The sequence below is a fragment of the Merops nubicus genome, unplaced genomic scaffold, assembly GCF_000691845.1.
Source record: "Merops nubicus isolate BGI_N331 unplaced genomic scaffold, ASM69184v1 scaffold9085, whole genome shotgun sequence".
NCBI lineage: Eukaryota > Metazoa > Chordata > Aves > Coraciiformes > Meropidae > Merops > Merops nubicus.
In genome coordinates, this window is record NW_008610216.1 from 1 (window position 1) to 20532 (window position 20532).

The following is a 20532-nucleotide window of genomic DNA, read 5'->3' on the forward strand; positions in this document are numbered from 1 at the left end:
CAGCGCTTCGGGGGGCGAGAAAGGCCGGCAGCAGAGGTGCAGCCCCTCCGCGCAGGAACCCGACCGCTTCTCAGCGGCACTGCTGCTCGCCCTGCTTAGAAAGTCACGGAGGAACAGAAAAGAAGCACGGGCCAGGTTTGCTATAAGTTTTATTTACACAGGAAGTGTAACTAGTGGTCTTAAAGGAAGGCTTGATTCTTCTATTTACAGTTATATACAGATTTATAGTTGAAAAGTAAGAAAACTGTACAAGATAACACAAAAATATAAGACAAATAGGATCCAATTAAAGTAGTGAATACATAAGTTAAGAAAAATCTGACATTTACATTTCAAATTGTAACGTTATGAGAAGCATATATGTAGTTTTTAAACCAGATAGCAATGTAAGTTACACCACACTAAATCTTTACCCCAATGATGTAGACTCTGCTTTTAAACACCAGACAACTGGAAGCCTCCTTCACTTAAAAATACATATGGTAATTCTGACTTGATTTCCACAGAGGGACCAGTTGAAAAAACAACCCACATAGAAGGAACTTATTTACATTAAATATTAGCAAAAATGGACCAAGAAAGTGCAAGTGTTCCTCACCTGCAGTGCTATCCATTTTAAATTTCCATCCCCTACAATCACAAGTTGTTGGACAGCATCTTTGAGAACAGGAAATGTTGGAAAATATCTGCCATGACACATACAATATGACTATGTCTCACAGTTAAAAGATGTTAAAGAATTAAGGATCAGTAAACCAGATGCTTTTTGGATTTCAGTATTGCACACTAGTAAAAATAGTTTCAAAAACAATTCTGTGTCTGCATTATTCCAAAGTGTTAAAAGTGACTGCTACTTTGACAACACAAAGTCTGCAGATAGCTTTGTCAGTTTCTAGTGTCCACCGTTACATACAAGTATTTCTTAGCTGGAAACGGTTCAACAAAATAAAACTTCTGGTGGCAAAACCCTTTCACAAAATACCCACTCCATTTTTAATAAGCTGCACAACCAATACACCAAAACAAATGCTTAACACCACTTGCTTTGAAAGCCATACACTCTGAAAATAACAGCCCTGATCTTACCACTGTTTAAAATTCAGATGATTTTTGCTCCAACTGGTTTGGGCACAACACTTCGACAGTTCCTGAGTTAATTACGTTTGCCCACACTGAAGAATGATACTGCAACTTTAAAAAAAAAAAAAGTAAATAAGACAATACCCCTTCCTAAATTTTAACCCTCTTACACATAAATATACCAGCTACCTTATTTGGTCCTCAATACTTTCAAATGGTTAATTTTGGAGGTAATATTTGTACCAAAGCATTTGGTTTGGATAGCAGTTTTGGGGCCTTAAGATTTAGCATTTCCCTCATCCCCTCCCAAAAGTGCCATTGTGGTATTTGTAAAAAAAGTTATGCCTCAAAAATTTTTTTGAAGTACCAACAGAAGTTACTAAAAATGTTTATTGCATTGAGCTGATTCTTTTAAAGTATTAAATATGAACTCGCCCACTTCTCAGTTTCATAGGTTTTAGTATTCAATGTGAAAAGAAACCTTCCCACAGCAAAAGCTAATACTGGCAAAAGGGTGAAGATTTCATCAGTTCATTACTCCACTGAGAGCTGCATCATTTTTATGTCTCATTTTCACATTTTCTATAGTGCTTTTCCACATAGAAGTGATGTGAAAACTCCTTTGTCCTTAAAGTGGTTTTCCACATTTTCAGTTGACCTCAACATTATGACAACTAGCTTTTCAGTGCTGGGCTATGGTTCTTGTCCCCTTCTTTGTTGTCCTTCATTAGTGAGGCAAACACCTGGAAAAAGTAAATAATTTAATGAATATTTTAGAAGTCTTAATAAAAAAAAACAACATTAACCACCACAGGACTAGCATGGAGATTAATTTCTAGAATGACAAACTCGAAAGGAAGTGCCCATTGCTCAGAAGTCAGACATGCAGTATGAAGTAGTCATTAACTGCCCCATACACGGATGTGCTGACATGTCTCTTGATACATCTATCCAAGAAACTCACCTGTGCCCATTTTTTGTTACTATTCTGCATCTGAATAGCTGCAATACAACTAAAAAGCTTTTCTGATGTAATGTCCTCTGGAAGTTTTGTTAGAAACTGTGCTATATGAATGAAGTCCATCTGCAGGAGAATATCTTCATATAACCGAAGGATTCCTAATCCTGTCCTAAACAAAAACTCTTCTCCATCTCTACAGAAAACATCCCAGACACGACAGGCCAGATCAAGTGGTAATGACTTGCTGTAGAGTGTAAAAATCCTACAACAGAGAAAAAAAGGAACAATTATTACTTTAACCTATTTCAGAAAGATTAAAATAAAACCTCCTTTGAGTGAGCAGATTGTTTCATATGTTCTTATTGTTCCATATTTCAAAGATCCACAAGTCTCCTGTTCTTGAAGTCAGAACTCCTACTCTGAAATCCATCTCTTTTCATGCTACAGGAAATCCATTTGAAAGCCACCTCCTTTAGGAAGCTCTGGCTGGAGAAGTTAAACACGTCTTTACACTCAAAGAGGGTATAATACACAAATAAGAACTGAAGCAACAAAGATCATAACTTAACCCTTCTCATTATTTAAGCCATACAGTTTAACAGCTCTGTTCATAATTTCTTTTCTAAACAAAACCTAAAGAATTCAGTCACTACATTGCTGTGACACATTTCCAATTTCTATTCATTTTAAAAATGGCCAAAATCTAAAGACAGTCACTGTTCTATTCTTACTGGGAAGATTCCAATTGCATTTCTTATTGCAAAGCTTATTTTTAAAAAGCATCTGTTATACATGTGCAGAGAGTGCAATTTGCTGCATGCACCACACTGAAGAGCACCTCTCATAAATTTGTAGTGGTTCCTTTGATACAAAGCACAGTGTTCTGTTCCCCCAGTATTCCTATCGGGAGGTGGTTCAGGAACCTCAGAACACTCCTTACCACAGACTATCAAAATCTTTTCTACTCTCCCTTTATAAGGGGAACTCTGTCCCAAGGCCATCTTTGGAACATATGCAGGAATAACAATCCTCATTTCTCACAGGTAACTGGGAGCAGAATATTCTAGTACTTTGTACAAGCAGTACTCTTTCTGGAACCTCCATACCTCACTCCATCTGCCTAAACTCCCAAGACCTCAGCACACTCCTGACTCCGTGCTGCTACTGTATAACATGCTCCTGCTGAGATTTACTGCTTACTGCTAAGCTGATCTTATACCTTATAGCCTAAGTTCCCAAGTACTGAGATATATGGGTTTATATTATTTAATTCTAACCAATTCAATTTACTTTATTAGAAACTTCTAACCCATATAACAATCACATATGAAGCACATCCTTATACACATGCACACATATGAATAGACATCTGTATTTGGCAGCACTACACACACTTCAAGGATGCTTGCATCACTACCTTCCATTACAGGCACATAACACAGTTTGGTACTCTGCTTTAGAACATTCATTACTTCAAAATGTTCACTGCATTTCCAGGTAGATCCTGGTTTGGGAAGGGATACAAGTTTCATCGTCCTGCTTTAAAGTCTATATTCCTATATTCACACTTTCTTCAGCAGCTGATTATGTTCATTTCATCAAGTCACTTACAATCAATCATAAGACAACTATGTAGTGTGTAGTAGCCTCCCCTACCCTACCTATGCTACACATGGCTAAATCTTACCTGCAGAAACAAGAAAATGAGACAGAACTCCTGTGAGAATCCTGTCTCATTTTCTGTATAAATAGAAGTCACTCCTAATCCCAGTTCAGAAAGTTTGAATTCTGCCAGAGAAACCACGGTGACACAAAACAGTTTGCCCCAAATTCACAAGACCTAGAAAGCTGAGGTACACAAACACCTACTGAATGCTTTTATCTCAGGCTGTGTTTCTATTGCTGAAAGTGTTACAACAATTCTAAGGTTAGGTTTACTATATGCTCTGAACTCACCAGTCTATCAAATATATGTCTGGAGTAAGACTGTACGATTTGAAATGAAGAAACAGTCTGGGAAGATTTTCTTCAAAAAATACTTCAAAGGCTGCAAAATATTTCAGCATCTGTAGAAATAGTAAAGCACCTCATAAGCAGTCATCAAAACAAATTTCAGCTGTAAACTAACACAAACCCCACCAAGAACTGAAGACGTCGACATAGCTCCATGTGACTTCTTCAGATAAGAACAACAATTAAGTGTTTCTGGAGCAAAAATCAAGACAGCAGGATGTGTCCTATGGATTAGTATCTGGTATTCCAAATTTTGTAACCACGGGTTAAAGCTGCTTATTATTCAGTAGGCCAAAAGGAAGTCATCAATAAATCAACTATGCTTCAAGTCAAAAGAATGTTAAAGTTCAAAATCAGAAAATTCTGTGCATACCATGCCGTGATCCACACGGAAAAAGGCCAGCTGGCATGGCTTGTTTAGAAGGTTAGCAAAGGCAATGAAAGCATCTGCCTCTTCTAGATTGAGAATGAGCACAGCAGCAATGAAGGACATCCCTTGTACCTTCAAGTGGGAAAAACATGGGGCAAATACAAGTAAGTAGGTTCAGTACATCGTACATCTTTGGCAATGCAAATATTTACAGTCTGCAATATACCACAAACCACTGCATAACATTTCCAGATGAACAGAAAGAACATAAATAATTTTTATGCATGCAGTCCATCTGATTTCAGCAAGAAATAGTGTTTCTTCAGACACTAGTTTTACATGCTTGATGGAAGTTGTGGGAGATTTCATGACTACAAGTCCTCCAGACTTGGAATGCAAGAAAGTTAAAACTACTCAGGCCCAACACAGAGTTTATAAAAGACTAAACTTGGCCTTAATTGTTAAGCTATGGGAAAAGTAGTCATGGAGGAAAAAAATAAAAACACACATGGAACAGTTTAAACCCAGATAGTTGTTGGAATTGAGACAAAAATTCTGTTTCGGAAGAGTTAATACATATCTTTCCACTTGCCAAACATTATTTGTTCACATACATAAAATTACTTCTAAGTGGCTAGCTACAATGCAAGTTTACATTTTCCCATGATGCTTCTCTCAAAACCACTTTAGCTTGCAATGAAAGTGAAGACCATTATTCCTGTAGCTAACTGATTATCTGAATACTCATTATACTAGAAATAATTTTACCCATTTCAACTGCAGAGATGATTATTCCACTGTTTCTAGGCATTGATGCTGCCTGCTCCTCATTTAATAAAATGCACTCAGCATTTTAACCAATAAGGGAAAAAGAGTGCTAATATGCATGGAAAAGAGTCCAGCAGCTTTCCCTTTTTGTGGGACAGATGGATGTGGAAATATGGTTACATTGAATTTACTATCATATTAACAGTAAAATCTATGACCAGAAATATCCAGCCTAGATGCATTCGTAATGAAACGGAGAAGACCTATCCATGACAAATTAGTTATTTGACTTTTAAAACTCCACCTGGAGAACAAGCAGTCTCAGAACCTGCATAGTTTGTAATCTCACTCAAAATGTATGGGAAGGTGTCCAGAAAGGAGGTCACAAATGACAGAATTCAGGGCTAAAAACATTTGAAGATGAAAAAACTAGGTATTGATGCAGACATCCATCCTAAGCATGTCTGATATGGAGAGGAAAACACACCCTGTGCTAAACAATGTTTTTTATCCCAGAAAAATTAGAGCTTGTGAAATGTGCTCCAACTAGCTCCAGGAACAAAGAAAAAAAAAAAATACAAAAAAAGCACCTTTTTGATATTTAACTGATTGTCTAAGATGACACCATTCAGAGAAATGTTCTGTTTAGTTGGTTGGCTTGTGGGTTTTTTTGCTGGTTTCATGGGTTCAGGTTTTTTATGGGTTTTTGGTTGGTTAGTTGTTTTTGTTTGTTTTGTTGTTTTGGTTTTTATTTTTTCAACATGGTAATGTTTCCTGCAAGCAATCTTACCTTTGCTGAACTCAGGCAGAGCAATTAATCTTTGACAACGAGATACCAATAGGAAGTTTCTGGATTTTCGGAGGTGCAGTAGTGAAGCAGAGACTAACACTATGGAAATGGTAGCACTGGGAGCAACACTAGGGCAAAGAGGCTAATTGCTCACTGCTCAGTGGGAGTCTGCTAGTGAGTGGTGTGGGTTCCCCCCGCCCCGTAGATACTCTGGGCCTGTCAGAACTATGTCTTGTGAACACTTCTGTTTACCATGTATTTTCCATGCAAGCCAGATAGTACACTCACCCTTGACATTCAGTACATTTTCAGCTGTTTAATTATCTCTAAGAATTACTATCATTGTTAATGGCTATAAAATAAGTGCCAAAATTGAATTACTTTAAGCGATAGTAGCATAAAGTTTAGATAACCTACTCAATTAATACACTTTAATACATGACATCTTATGCTTATTTGCCATGCTATGAACATTTTAGAGCAAATACTTACATATCCCACATCTGGTCTGTAACATGTATATGCTCCTAAAACACTATGCAGTAGATCATGATAAGGACCACCCTAATACAAGGGAAGGCAGAAGAGGGAAAACAAAACAAAAAGGTTTCTTGAAAATTATTTTATAAATATAGGAAGATAATAAGCCAGTATTTTAGGATGCAAGTGAGCCAGCGCTTTGCTTGCATCTAGAATAATACCATTTTAACTCTAAACATTACATATAAGCTTTTGAGATGTTAAAGGAAAATAAACTAATAATGCTATAAAATAATTTAGTAGAAATCAGTACATAATGGAAAATGAGGATATAGGATACACATCCAGGGTTAGTTTTTCATTTTCAGAGAGAGTGGACAATTTAATTCTTAGTAACAGAAGTTAATGAATTACACCAGCGCATGCTGTTGTAGGTACTGTGTGTATATATCCATCATAAAGCCTAAAAACATGTACTAGAACTCATCAAGATTTCTGTAGAAAAAGTAATAATATTCTCATTTTTACAAGTAGTTTCATAAACGTTAATAGGGAATCACATGTCATTTTTTTCCTGGAGAAAAAGCCTTATAGTCCATCACTAAGTGTCCCTACTTTATTCCCATTAAAAAGAGATGACTACTTGCTATTATAAGTAGGAAATAACTGATTTTACTTCCGTTTTATACAAATAACTTATAAAAACTACTCTGCTTTAAGCCAGCTAAGTTTTTTTTCCTTGTTTAACTATGCAGAAGTTTAAAGTTATCGTAGCTAAAGTCACAGAGATCTCACCTTCTGGAAAATATACAGGGATGGAAATGTGCGTGATATATCCAGCTTAATCAGTTCCAGACTGGCCTCACGGTCAGCAACAGATGCACCTGTTTCTGCAAGCAAAACCAACACCTGATAAAACTGACAGATGTATTCTATAGACTGCAGAATAAAGCTGCCATAGGCACATAGAGTTTTAGGATCTAAAGAAAAAAATTGTTAACTAGTTCTAATTCTTGGAGTGCACTTCTACAGTACTATGCATCACAAGGTAAAACATGTGCACTGGTACCTGGCATATACCATTACCTCCAAAAAGCAAGGAAATCATCAGTAATTGCTACCCAAATGCTCATCCTTTCTCAAGTCACACACCTTCACATCCTTCAGACTTAAAACCAACAGGTTAACTTTTTCTTCTGTATAACAGTGTATCTGGGCCTGAATTCAGTAGAATTTGAACTTTGCCCAGGCCAGTCCTCAAAATCATGTTTTCATTCTTATATTCTACTGTGACTCCAGTTACTGAGTCTATGCAAGAGCACAGAGTGGGAGCACTACTCTTGATCTAAATGTGATCCAGTGGGATCACACTTTTCAAAGTTTACATTCATTATTAGCTCATTTGATGGCTCATTTCAACCAGCAGCATTGAAATATACTATGTACACTAGGGGAAAAAATATTAATTACATCATTATCACAAAAAGTCAACATTTCTTCAACCTGCAAAGTCAAGCATATTACTTTCAAAGTCATGAATTTCTCACATCCCACTTCGATAAAAGGTAACTAGCAATATACAGAGAAACTTCATTGAAGTTTCCAAAATTGACCACACAGTTATCTGCACAAGTTACATTAATTCTGAGCTCTTATAGCTCAGATTTCACTCAGACTTTCTTGCATCCATAAGATTGGCATTCTTCAAACTGCAGGAGAGAAGACAGAATTCACTCAAGAACCTCCAGAAGAAATTCAGCTGGCCCTTGAGTTATCTCTGTCCTATCCCCTACATATGGACATGATGCATATACTAGGGGTAGCTAGGAGAAAAATACGTGGCACTTGGAAAAAGGCTTTTTTAGTGGGCTTAAACCAGTCAATAGCCACCTGGGAAGTGGAAGATTGCACAATTGGGTGAATAGGCTAAACAGAACCTGCTCTGCCGAAGCCTAAAAGTCAGCATTTCCTTCCAGTCCTCCTAAAATCATGATAGTTGCATTCCAGAGTGAGTGTGACTGCTGCAGGCTGCTTTAGGGGAGTTTGTGAGAAAGAAGACAGTTATTGTTAAAGAGAAAGAGCATAAACAATCTAAAATAAAAAGTTCAACGACTGCTGCTTAATCCCTCCTTTCTCTTTCAAAATTAACTGGATTCTTATACTGGATAATTTGGTATCATTTCACGTGGGACAGTACCTATTTAGAGTGATTCCCAAGGAAGATGAGAATCCACAATAGAGAGTACAAGAAACTCTGGGTTTAACAGAAAAAAAAAAAAAAATTTAGTTCTATGAATTCCAAAAGGTGAATTGTTGGTGGTCTTTTGAGCAGATCTGACAGGTAATACTTGGTCCGATTAATGTCTTGTCTTCAAGACACAAAAAGATACTTTTCATGCTTTTATCTGCCAAAATAAAGCATTAAAGATATTGGAACAGTAAAAACTCTCAGAACCACTCACATTTGTTAAATGAAGCTAAAAGAATTGGTCTTCCAGAGTTTGCTACTAAAGATTAATAATAAGCACAATGGGTTGGCTTACTTTTCAACTAGTGGTGAAAAAAAGCAATTACCATAAGTCTTCCTTTATTACATTTCCCAGAACATCTGACACAATCAGGACCCCTCCCTCTTTCACTCCCATCCAGAATTAATACCTTTCCAAAATAAACAAATTACCTAAGTTTCCCCCAGTGCTCAGACTACACCCCCAAAACAAAATAACCAACTGTCACCCCAAAAACCAAGGAGCATTACAAACATGTTACAAGGATAAGCACATTTACAGTCACATACAAACAGAATTTTTTATATATTATTTGTCTCAAGACAAGCTTCACATGAGTCATGGAGGTAGAATAAGAGAGACACGGATAATTTATAGTCAAAGTAGCCAGTTAGTCAGGACTGGCTATGGCCAAGTGCAGACAAAAAAAGTACTTTTTGCCATTTTCTCTGCCCCCCAGCCCATACAGCCCACCACTCAACACCCCCCCCAAAAAACAAACAAACAAACACACACCAAACAAACCACCATATCCCCACAAAAAACAAAAAAAACAAAAACAAAAAAAAAAAAACCCAAAAAACAAACAAACAAACACACACCAAACAAACCACCATATCCCCACAAAAAACAAAAAAAACAAAAACAAAAAAAAAAAATAAATCACAGAATGGTAGGAGTTGGAAGGGACCTCTGGAGATCATCTAGTCCAACTCTCCACTTGCTAAATCAGGTTCACCTAGAGCAGGTTGTACAGGAGCACATCCAGGTGGGTTTTGAGTATCACTAGAAAAGGAGACTCCAGAAGACTCTACAACCTGTCTGGGCAGACAGTTCCCATGCTCCATCACCCTCACAGTAAAGAAGTGTTTCCTGATGTTGAGGTGGAACTTTCTGTGTTCCAGTTTGTGCCTGTTGCCCCTGGTCCTGTTGCAAGGCAACCCTGAAAACAGTCTAGTCTCATCCTCTTGACAAGCATTGATAAGGTCCCCTTTCAGTCTTCTGCAGGCTAAACAGCCCCAGGTCTCAGTCTTTCCTCACAAGAGAGATGCTCTAGTCCCCTAATCATCTACATAGCCCTCCGTTGGATGGTCTCCAGTATTACTCTGTCTCTCTTGAACTGGGGAGCCCAGAGCTGGACACAGTACTCCAGATGTGGCCTCACCAAGGCAGAGCAGAGTGGGAGGAGAACCTCACTTGACCTGCTGGCCACACTGCTCTTAACACATCCAAAGATAACATTAGCCTTCTTGTCCACAGGAGCACACTGGTGGCTCATGGTTACCTTGCTAAAACACCACTGATGCTGTTTTTAACAGGAAAAACACTCCCAGAAGACAGTAATATGCCAGTGATAAGACTCCATTATGCACTTAAGTGTGCTAACATCCCCATGTAACAGATTTGGGAGAAAAGGTCATGTGAGCAGCCAGGGAAACCCAAGTGATATCCAAAATGTGTAATGTTATACATGCTTCACCTCTCCGTTCCCCAATCAAAAAATAGAGAATAATGTTTTCTTTACCAAAGTTGTGGAAGGGATACCAACATAAGAGCCATCTAAACAAAGCTAAGCAACAGCACCTGTTGTAATTTAGTTTCCCATTTCTTCCTGTTGTATTTCATCCAGAATTCTCTTGAGAGCTTAGTCCTGCTATGTCAGGAATTCAGAGGAAAACACATTCATTTTAATGCATCTTTTGTTAATACAGTAAATACTGTTAAGCCCTCACTCACTGACATGTTATAAGGAAGCAGATGTTTATGTAGGGAACAACTCTTGAGCACTGAAAGTGTTCCTAATGCTGCAACTGCAGCTGGACTTGTGAGACTTCCTGGGCTTGTATGAGTGAACAGGAGACTTCCTAGCACTCAGGAGATCTCACCTTCTATGTCATTCTCAGAACTGGTCTCACTGAAGCTTTTCCATCGCTCCTTAGCTCTTGACAAGAAGATTTCATAAAGTTCTGCGAGAAAGTAAAACAAAATCAACAACAAAAAAGGAAGAGATAAGTAAGAAAAGCACCAATCAAAACAAAAGCACAATGAGAATTCTTGGCTTTGGTTTTGGTGCTTAGCCACTACAGGCAGAGGGAGAATCTATTAGATGGTACCATAGATTTTTATTTTTGTGAATAGGTTAGGACACTTCCAGATCATTAAAATCATTAGTTATAAAATAAAACAATTCCCTTTTCCACCCCCATAAGAGAGCAAAGCTAAAAATTCTCAGTTTTAAACATAAAAAAGTTGGGGAATTTAGCCACCTAATTTGGGAATTACCCACCTTAAATTTTACAAGTCTAAAATGTTTTTGTAAGCAGTCTTTGCACATTGTTTTCATAATTTACCAGGCCATGATGTCTAATTGTAAAAACCACCTGTCTGGAAGGTTTTGAAATATAGTCCTTCAAAAAGCAAACGTACACCAATATATATATACGTTTTTAACAAAAGTTTAAATTTTTCTTTCAAAATAACCAACTTAATTTTGCATTGAAGTGTGATATGTTGAGGCATACCAGGAGTGATATTTAATTCATTTCCCACAGCTAGACTCCAAACCTTCCCACGTACACTTGGGGGTAACCCCTGCCACCACAGTTCTCGAACTCTTCGGGTAGCACGCCTAAGATAGGGAAGGGGGGTTGGGAGGGAAGAAAGAAAAAAAGGCATGTATTGCACATTTTGTTTTCTAAAAATCATTGGGCAACTTACAAGCAAAATAACATACTATTTCCCAAATCAATATTCAAGAATCTCTGCTCATGCTAAAGCCCTATTAAAAAAAAAAAAACACATTCATCAAAACAAAAACAACACAAGCCACCAAACAAAACAAAACAAAACCATTAGGCTCCCAGAAAGCACATTTCCTGTTGCTCTGTAATGACCTCTCACTACATCCCGGCAACAAAGACTGACTTCTTGACAAAATGGAAAGGAAAATAAGGTGTGTGCTCCTCTGTTTCCAGAGGAGAAAGAAGCCAGCCTTGCCTCATTTCCCCAAGAGAGCTTTACTTACATGCCTTCCCAGTTAGGTAGTATTTCATTGACCCAAATCACCATAGCACTAGCGATATTCTCCTCTTGCTTGAAACGCTCTCTCATTATTTTTTTCCTTTTATGTGCTTCTTTAATTTCTGTTAGGCAAAGACGTTAATAATTTGGTTTTAGAGTGTATAAATTATTAGGGAAATAATTCAACTAGTCTCTAATTATTTAGATGTCTGAAAGATATCAAGGGTAAGTTATAGTTGCACATGAGCTAGCTGGCACTATTTCTGCTGATTTTAAGTGTATTTCTGACCAATTCTTTAATTTTAAGCTGTCTAAGTTATTTAAACACACAGCAATTTAGACAAGCAAAAAACCTGGCTAGAAAAATCACAGCATTCTTTTCTGCAGTACACAGAATGACTAAAAAGCAAGTACAACACCAGCACTGGTTTTTCTGTAATGAATTTCAATCCACCTTTTAATCTAAACCTTACTTGTTACTTACAATAATCATCAATAATTACAGGTAAAATTATTATTCAAAACTGCAATTTTACAGCCATTTAAAAATTAATCAAATCTAATTAATCAAAAAGAAGCATTCTATATTTTCTTTCCCAGAACGATAACCTAAAAATCTGAGCCAAAGCCACAATGCTGAACAAGAAAAGCATATTCTGCCTTCTAAAAAAAGGATCATTTGTAGATCCTTCTTATAAAAAAGGCTAAAAGAAGAGCAGAGCAGTGCTGCCTTGACACCACTAAGAATCACCCTGAAATTGTGGGACATGTTCTATTTACGCATGCACTAAACACATCAACAGAGTAAATGTGCCATCCTTGGTAAACTGATATGGCTGACCAGCTCCATTAAGGTTTTACTAAAGCTTTCTGTACGTAGCAATTGTTAATTTAATGAATACTAGGGCAGATATACTAAAACACTACACATGGCTGACCCTCCAAAGATGCAATTAGAGAACACAATCCACAGATTATACCTTACAAGATGCATACCACAACAGTGAAATGAGTTGTCAAATGCCTTGGGTTTCTTATTATATCTTTCAGAATTAAGCTGTCAGATTCATAGAGGCTCTATCAGTTCAGGAGCTTATATTTCTGGCAACAGCCCAAGTAAAACATGCAGCACAGATTCTTAAAATAGCTTATTCCCTGAATACTAGGCACGAGACTACAGAAGACCTTTCAACAGCTATTCATAGACTGGCACAGTACAAGATGCTACAGATATCTTTAAATTAAAAAACAGATCAAGTGAGATCAAGAAGGTTCACACAGGTACAGCTGCTTGAGGGGAAAAAAAAAAAAAAAGCAAAACAAAGTTTTCATCTGTCTTCACATTGAAATTGACCTCCAATTCCCCAAAAAACCAGATCTTTAAGTAGTTAGCTTTATTATACTTTGGCTCTCAGGGGCAACATAGCTTGAAAAAAAAGAGTTTAAGTACAGAGAAAGTTTCCACATTACACAAGTAGTTTAAAATAAAACAAAACATCACATTAAGTTTCTACTTCAAAATTAATAAAAAGGTTAAACTGACTTCTGAACCTAGTTATGTTCACTGTGGTGGAATAAGAAAATAATTTGATAAGTGAGTTCCATTTTAAACTGCGTGCACATATGTACCAGAAAATCACCTAGATATTAGACTAGGTTGTTCTTCACTATACACTACACAAGCCAGAAATTATTTTATTTTTGCTGCACAGTTAAGAAGAGCTATAGTGAGTACGGGCAGTTAACATACCTCGTTTTTTTGCCTCTGCTACCATCTCATCATATTCTTGTCGGTGACGTAAAGCCTCCTCCACTGATTTGGCAGGAAGATTTCTGAAAACAAGTTGTTCCTGAATTCAATACATACCAATGACATTCTGAACCATTTCAGAGCAAGTTTTAATTTGGCTCCTCCCTAAGGTGAGCTTTGGGTTCGTTCCACTACCAGTGTTTCAGTAACAGCAGTAGAAAAACTACCAGATGTACACTGCTTCCATTCATTAGTTCTCCTGTAGCTTCCACCCAAGCAGGATTATTAGATTTGTTGAACATCTGGAATGACGCTCAAATGAAGTTTGCATGAAGTGACAAAGGGGAAATACCAGTATTCCATATAGTTATTTATTCCAATGCATTTCTGCATGAGCACAGTTCCAACCCAAACGATTCCATGAATACCTGCATACTGATACTGTTTGTTCACAGGAAATCTATGATGGCATTTTCAATAAAAGGTAAAGGTTTTTTATTCATTACAGTTAGTTCTGTAAAACTCCCACAAGAGGAGATCGGTTTACCCAAGGAAGAAAGGATAGATCCCCATTTATGTCAGAGCTAAAGCAGCTTGCTGCAGTGCTACAAGTTCACCTGCCTAAAATGTGTTTGGCTTTGGGCTGCATATTAATCCCCTGGTTACCAAACACACACTTCCTTCTGACCAAGCAGACTCATTCAAAAACGTATCAGAACACATCGTTTGGTCTCAAGTTTCTACCCAATTTCTAGTCTACTTTGGTTCAAAATAAACGGAAGACATTTTGTCACTTAAAGACAAAAAAAAAAAGCAAGAGCAGATGTGATGGTTTAACACTGGAGACAACAGAATATATATTCAAGGATGAGATTGTGGCAACACATAACAGGCTTGGGATGGCACTCCAATTTGAAACAAGTGGAAGTGCCATTCGCAAAGACTTATGTTAATTTGTGAACTGTGACATTTTGGAAGTACGCAAAAGCACCATCAAAACACTATGTATCTTACTGTCCACTATACAGCAAAAGAAATAAAGCATTTACCAAACTAAGTCATAGCAATCTATACCTCCATTCAGGATCTTTCAGTCTTACCACCAAACGAGCTTATATACCACTAGAGAGAATATCGCAGTAAACACTATGTTCTCTTTTCCATTTCCAAATTAGAACTGATTAGAGCAAACATTTTCCAGTGCCATCACAAGTCTTCTCAAAGTGCAATTTGAAAGCTTGGCTCCATTAGCTTTCCTCCAGCACACCCTCCTAGTATGCAGGTTCTCCTCTTTCCTTCAAATTGCTGACGACTGTATAGCTGAAAACACTGACCCATTTATTACCCATTTTTCATTGCTATTCTTATTTGTACTTAATGCAGCTTTTGTTGCATCTTCATCTGCCATTTCCTTGCCTTCCTTCAGCTGTTGTTTTAAGGAGCCATGAAAACATAACTGAAACCATTAAAGTGAACACTTAACATCTTGGTACCAATGAAGCACTTGCAGTTGCCAGATACAAAATGAGCATTCAGCACTTGTGACAGGAAGGTATTTCTTGTGTTTCAGAGGCTGTTCTTCCCACTCCTGCTGTTACCCAACTAATACTTTTTTTTTCTTGTTTAGAAAAACTCTTCCAGTAAGCCAAGCCCAGGTTTGCTGAAGTTACAATTGCCACTGTGAAGTCTTCCCAGCTGGTCTAGGAGACTAATTATGCAGAATGGGAGAAGGAGACGGGAGTGCACACTGAGATAGCAGTGAAGAAATCCAGAGAAGTCTTCAGGAATTTTCCTGATTAAGGGTGCCCACAACACTGTCATAGGCAGCTGTGATATATAGTTGATAACAGACTGGTAGCCCCATTACAGCAAGAAAGAATTCCTGGAGGTATTCCGCACAGAATGTTAAAGGTTGTAAGGGACCTCTGGAGATCGAGTCCAACCCCCCTGCCAGAGCAGGACCATCTAGTCTAGAGCAGGTCACACAGGAACACATCCAGACGGGTCTTAAAAGTCTCCAAGGCAGGAGACTCCAACAACCTCCCTGGGGACCCTGTTCCAGTGCTCTGTAATCTCTTATTTGTTAGGCTATTATCTGAGATGGAATTATCCAATGATACTTTCATGAAAGACTTGTGAAATTTAGCTCATCAGAAGCATACCTAACAGACTCAGTTATCACCAGTTCCACAGCACATTCATACTTACGCTGGTCGATCCTCCAGAATCAAAGCAGTAGTTGAAAGTGGTTCAAATGCAATGTTTTTACGTCTTGTTGAGGGGGGTGGAGGTTTATACATTCTTCCTGTCCGTGCTTCATATTCCTAAACAACATTATTGATAATTAAATTACAACTTTCAGCCTCATATCTAGTTAGTAAGCATATTACTTGTTTAACACTTACTAAATAATCTTAAAATATATAATGTTAAATAATTTAATACAGCAAGGAACTAACATTACAAGCTGAAATTTTGTATAGCAAGACAGCAAAGCTTTCCAGGACTCCTAAGTAACAATGACAAAGAAAACAGTTTATTGTGGCAACTTAATCTTTGATCTAGTCTAATTCAATATTACTACAAATCAAAAAAAGCCACCACCACAGATGACTAACCAAGAATGTGTCTCTTCCCATTTCTTTCCTTTTGATTCTAGCCACCTTAACATCCAGTACTCCTCAGGTTTCTGAAGCCTTTAGCAAAACCAAACCAAGATTACCCAGAATTGCCTACACTATACTCAGTGACAACATAATATTTAACATCAGAAGTCTATTTCACATAATTTCCTTCTCAGAGGTTAAAACATGCAATCTACTTATAAATATTTAACAGCCTCTAATACACAGAAAATTCCGAGAAAGCAAGTATTCTTTTTCCCACAAGAGCAACTCAACAAAGCAGAAATATAAGATGGTCTTTAGAAAAAAAGGCCAGAGCCAGATGAAAACCTCAAATCACACATACATTCTTTTTTAGCCTTCATAAATACAAATTTACTGCCAATTACTGGGCAACCCGCTCTTACAATCCAGTAAATCTTCAAATGTTATCTGTGAGAAAACTTTCAATTTATTCCCAAATCAAGTTATCTTGTGGGTTCACGCTTTCCTTAGGCATGAAGGCTAAATACTAGTTTATAAGTCTTCCACATGCTGGAATTCAAACAGAATATTAAGAGCTGAAAAATCATTTTTTTAAGAGAACAAATTCAAGGTATTTTAATAACGTACTTTTCATGGATCACAGCTCTATTCTTACGCACAGTGAGCTCTAACTTGTACAAGCTTTTTTAAAATCTAAAGACAGTTTGTTCTTTCACTTTTCTTGCTTTAATAATTGTGTACATAAATTCAGTCTCATACTAAACAAAATACCTTAAGTCACCAAAAATAAAAAATTGATCAATTACTGATTAGGTAATTTATCTTCCCAATCAAACATAGGTCTTCCCTAGGAAGTGCTCCCAAATGAATCTCACCTAATACATAGGTCCTTTTACACACCTCCCAGAGAGAAACAGTGTGCTGTACACATTCAGTGTTCATTGACAGCATTATAAAAACAGAGCTGACAACTTCAAAGCTATCATGTTCACTACACAGTTGAAGTCCACACAGCTAAATGGAAAAAGACCCCTCTCAAACATGACAATGCAACCTCAGATTTCCAGAAAATACAAAGTATGTGCCTGACACTAAGGTGTCTTAAAGCTTTCTGCTCAACAGTCTCCTTACTCTACCCGTTTTAATGTTCTCCAACAAAATTTTTGTTCTTTCACATTGGGCATAATACATTAACAAATCCAAAAAGTATATCCTTAGTGATGTCATGCTGTTCTCAAGAGAAAGTTATGACAGAGTCATTGAGGTTGGAAGGTACCTCTGGAGACCACCTAGTCCAGCCTCCCTGCTCAAAGCAAGGTTAACTACAGCAGGTTGGAGAGGGCCTTGTTCTGTCAGCTTTTTAATATCGCCAAGGATGGCGACTCCACTTTTGCTAGGAATGGTATTCCTAAGCAGTTTTCCATTTAAGTGCTAACCAGGCCCAATCTCTTATCTTCAAAGTTCAGAGAAGATAAAATGTGTTCACAGTGGTAAGGCCACACGCATTATATGCCACTATACTTCTCAGATTCTGAAGTTATTTGATTTCTTGTCCTTTTCTTTTTCTAATTTGTGGAAGAAAAATACAAGAAGGAGACTGCACCTCCACAAAACAAGCCAACAAATGGTTTTGAAACAGTCTTAGTATCTTCTGAAGTGTTTCCACCCACCTCAACCCCCACCAAAGTCTTCATCCATCCTTCCACCCTTTAAATACTGTATCATGCAGCACACCAAATAACTCATTTTGTTAGCACCCTGGAAAGACAAGCACAAATCTATAGCTACAACCCTGCTGTTTCAACTAGAGATTATCTGTTGTTTTTCTGTCTTCAAGAAAAGACCAAATATGCATCTTTTAAAGAAAAAGAGCAACTGCTTGCTATCATCATTTAAATATATATTCACACTAAAAAGATGATTCTTTGTAAACACAATGACATAAAAGTTGCTGGCCAACTGTTCTTAAATACAACTTAGTTCTAAATGTTTATGTCTCTGGCCAAGAACAGAGGTTTATACAAATTTCCTAGAACATACTCCTCTCCTGAAGGGTAATTCCCAAGACAACTTTTGATTGAAAATAATACTCATCCAATATGATTTGGCACATGCAGACAAGTATCTTCAACAACTGGACATACAGAATTCTGTAGAATATAGTAGTTCTGTTGTAATTCACACAAGCACAAGAAAAATCTGAAATCCAGCATTCACTGTATAAAATAATATACATGTTCTTAAGCCTAAATTGTTTAATTCCACCTAAACCCAGAGACATTACAGGCACTCCTACCATGCTTTATAACTCAGGTTACCCCAGCACATTATTCAGTTAGGGATGTATTCTGTGCTAGCACCCAGAGGTCAGCTGCACTACAGCAGCAATTCCACCCCTCACTCTCAGTAGGAGCTCTGGTTTTCATTCACATTACCCAGCACTTTGTAAAAGGAGACACAAAATGAAGTTCATTGAGTTATCAGAGATGAGGAAGCCCAAAGAGTACCAACCTTTTCAACATTCCTACATACCTAATTTGTATGAAAATGAAAAAAAAAAAAAACAAACAACCAGCACTGCAAGATAGATACTAGAAATTCAGCCACTCTCACCTCTTCACTACAGGCAACACATCTGAATAGTGCTAGTGCTTCTGGCTATTGTACATGCTAAGAACTGATCTACTATGTCCAAAATGACAGAGGAATGAAAAAAGTCTACAACAGGGATTTCCACAAAAGGCAGAACTCATTACCCAAATGTGTTTCTGGGAGCACACTCTTTGAACAGCTGGGTTTTGCAAGAAAAGAACACATGAACAGAGGAAAAACTGTATGTGTTACTAGAAGGAGTCAAAGCAGAGACCAAAATAGCTTCAGGCTCAAACTGTCATTGCTGCACAAAGATGAAACATATTCCAAAGTATCAGAAAATCCCAATGGAAGATGCTTCTTCCTCAAGAAGACTGTGCTCTAGAGAACTTATCTGAAGATTAGATGCCAAAACCATCAGGCATGCATGGAACTCCTTAGTTTGTGCAACTAAAAATATTTTTTCTGCAATATTTTGTATGACTAGACATAACGAATCCAATAGCCTTAACCATGCATTTGATGCAGCATCTGAAATTCTTGGCAAGGGATAAAAAGCTTGAGCTGGCACAAAATTTCACTTCAAAAGATGTGAGCCAATGCTTAACATAACAAGGTAAAAATACAATTTAAAGTCAAATGTCTTATCAAATACTTAACATGTAGGACATATACCCAAGGATAGAAGAGCTGGCAGCTAAGATTCAAGACTATGTAAGACCTGTTTATGGAATAAAAAAAAGAAAAAAAGAAATTCACACCACACTGTAAGTGTCCCATGTATGGTTTTGGTGGCTCAGAGAACGTTGTTAAAAAAAGTCTTTATTGCAGCATATCTGGCATTTATTGAAAGTTACGGAACATTTTGCAATCCCAAAACACAGAAAAACAAATGTCAGTTTTAATAGAAAGAAAGAACAATTATGTCCTTATTAAGGCTGGAACTGCATCCTCTCACCTACTACCAATAATTAACCTGTTAACAGGCTAAAAGTCTGGGTTTCCTGATAAAAACTGTGGCAATATATTTAAAAGCACTTTGATACGTGGAGAGACTTGATGTCTAGCATTTCTACAGAAGTGCAGGTAAGCCTATTATCCTACAGACAGGTAAATGGGGCTGGACAAAGTCTTTTGCTTATAAACTGCCTTTGTGCTTAAAGAAGATAAAGATATCCCAAATAGCATCATCTTAGCATCATCTTAAAAATGAAACAAAACAAACCCATCCCACCAAACAACAGCCCCCCCAATAAAAACCTAAGCACGACCCAAAAAGTCCCTTGGTGTTTTAAAAAGAAGAAAAATAATAAACCTGCAGAGGTTTTTACTGCCTGCACCTTTTTGAAATCTACATGGAAAACCTAGAACAGTGAAGTTTCTTTTGTCCTTCCTGAGAAGAACTGTACCGGAGATCTAGACCATTCAGAGTTATTTTAGATATCTCCAAATGCTACTGGATTGCACTGTGTAGAATCATAGAATCGCTGTGGTTGGAAAGGACCTCTAGTATCAAGTCCAACCTTCCTCCCAACATCTCCCTAACCACTAGACCATAGCCACAAGTGCCACATCCACTCATTTTTTGAAC

At 37.4% G+C, this 20532-nt stretch overlaps 1 protein-coding gene across 1 annotated transcript in view; it reads right to left on the reverse strand.

The window, feature by feature from the left end:
- Window positions 1-875: 875 nt before the first annotated feature.
- TBC1D12 (TBC1 domain family, member 12) overlaps window positions 876-20532 on the reverse strand; it is a gene marked incomplete at its 5' end in the record, with an annotated part of 28943 nt that continues 9286 nt past the window's right edge. The window contains 11 exons of the mRNA XM_008940832.1: window positions 876-1823; window positions 2045-2303; window positions 3998-4107; window positions 4428-4556; window positions 6475-6546; window positions 7258-7352; window positions 10856-10936; window positions 11492-11598; window positions 11995-12112; window positions 13741-13823; window positions 15949-16064. Of these exons, the coding sequence (XP_008939080.1) occupies window positions 1755-1823; window positions 2045-2303; window positions 3998-4107; window positions 4428-4556; window positions 6475-6546; window positions 7258-7352; window positions 10856-10936; window positions 11492-11598; window positions 11995-12112; window positions 13741-13823; window positions 15949-16064 (1239 nt within the window). The remainder of the gene's footprint in view (window positions 1824-2044; window positions 2304-3997; window positions 4108-4427; window positions 4557-6474; window positions 6547-7257; window positions 7353-10855; window positions 10937-11491; window positions 11599-11994; window positions 12113-13740; window positions 13824-15948; window positions 16065-20532) is intronic.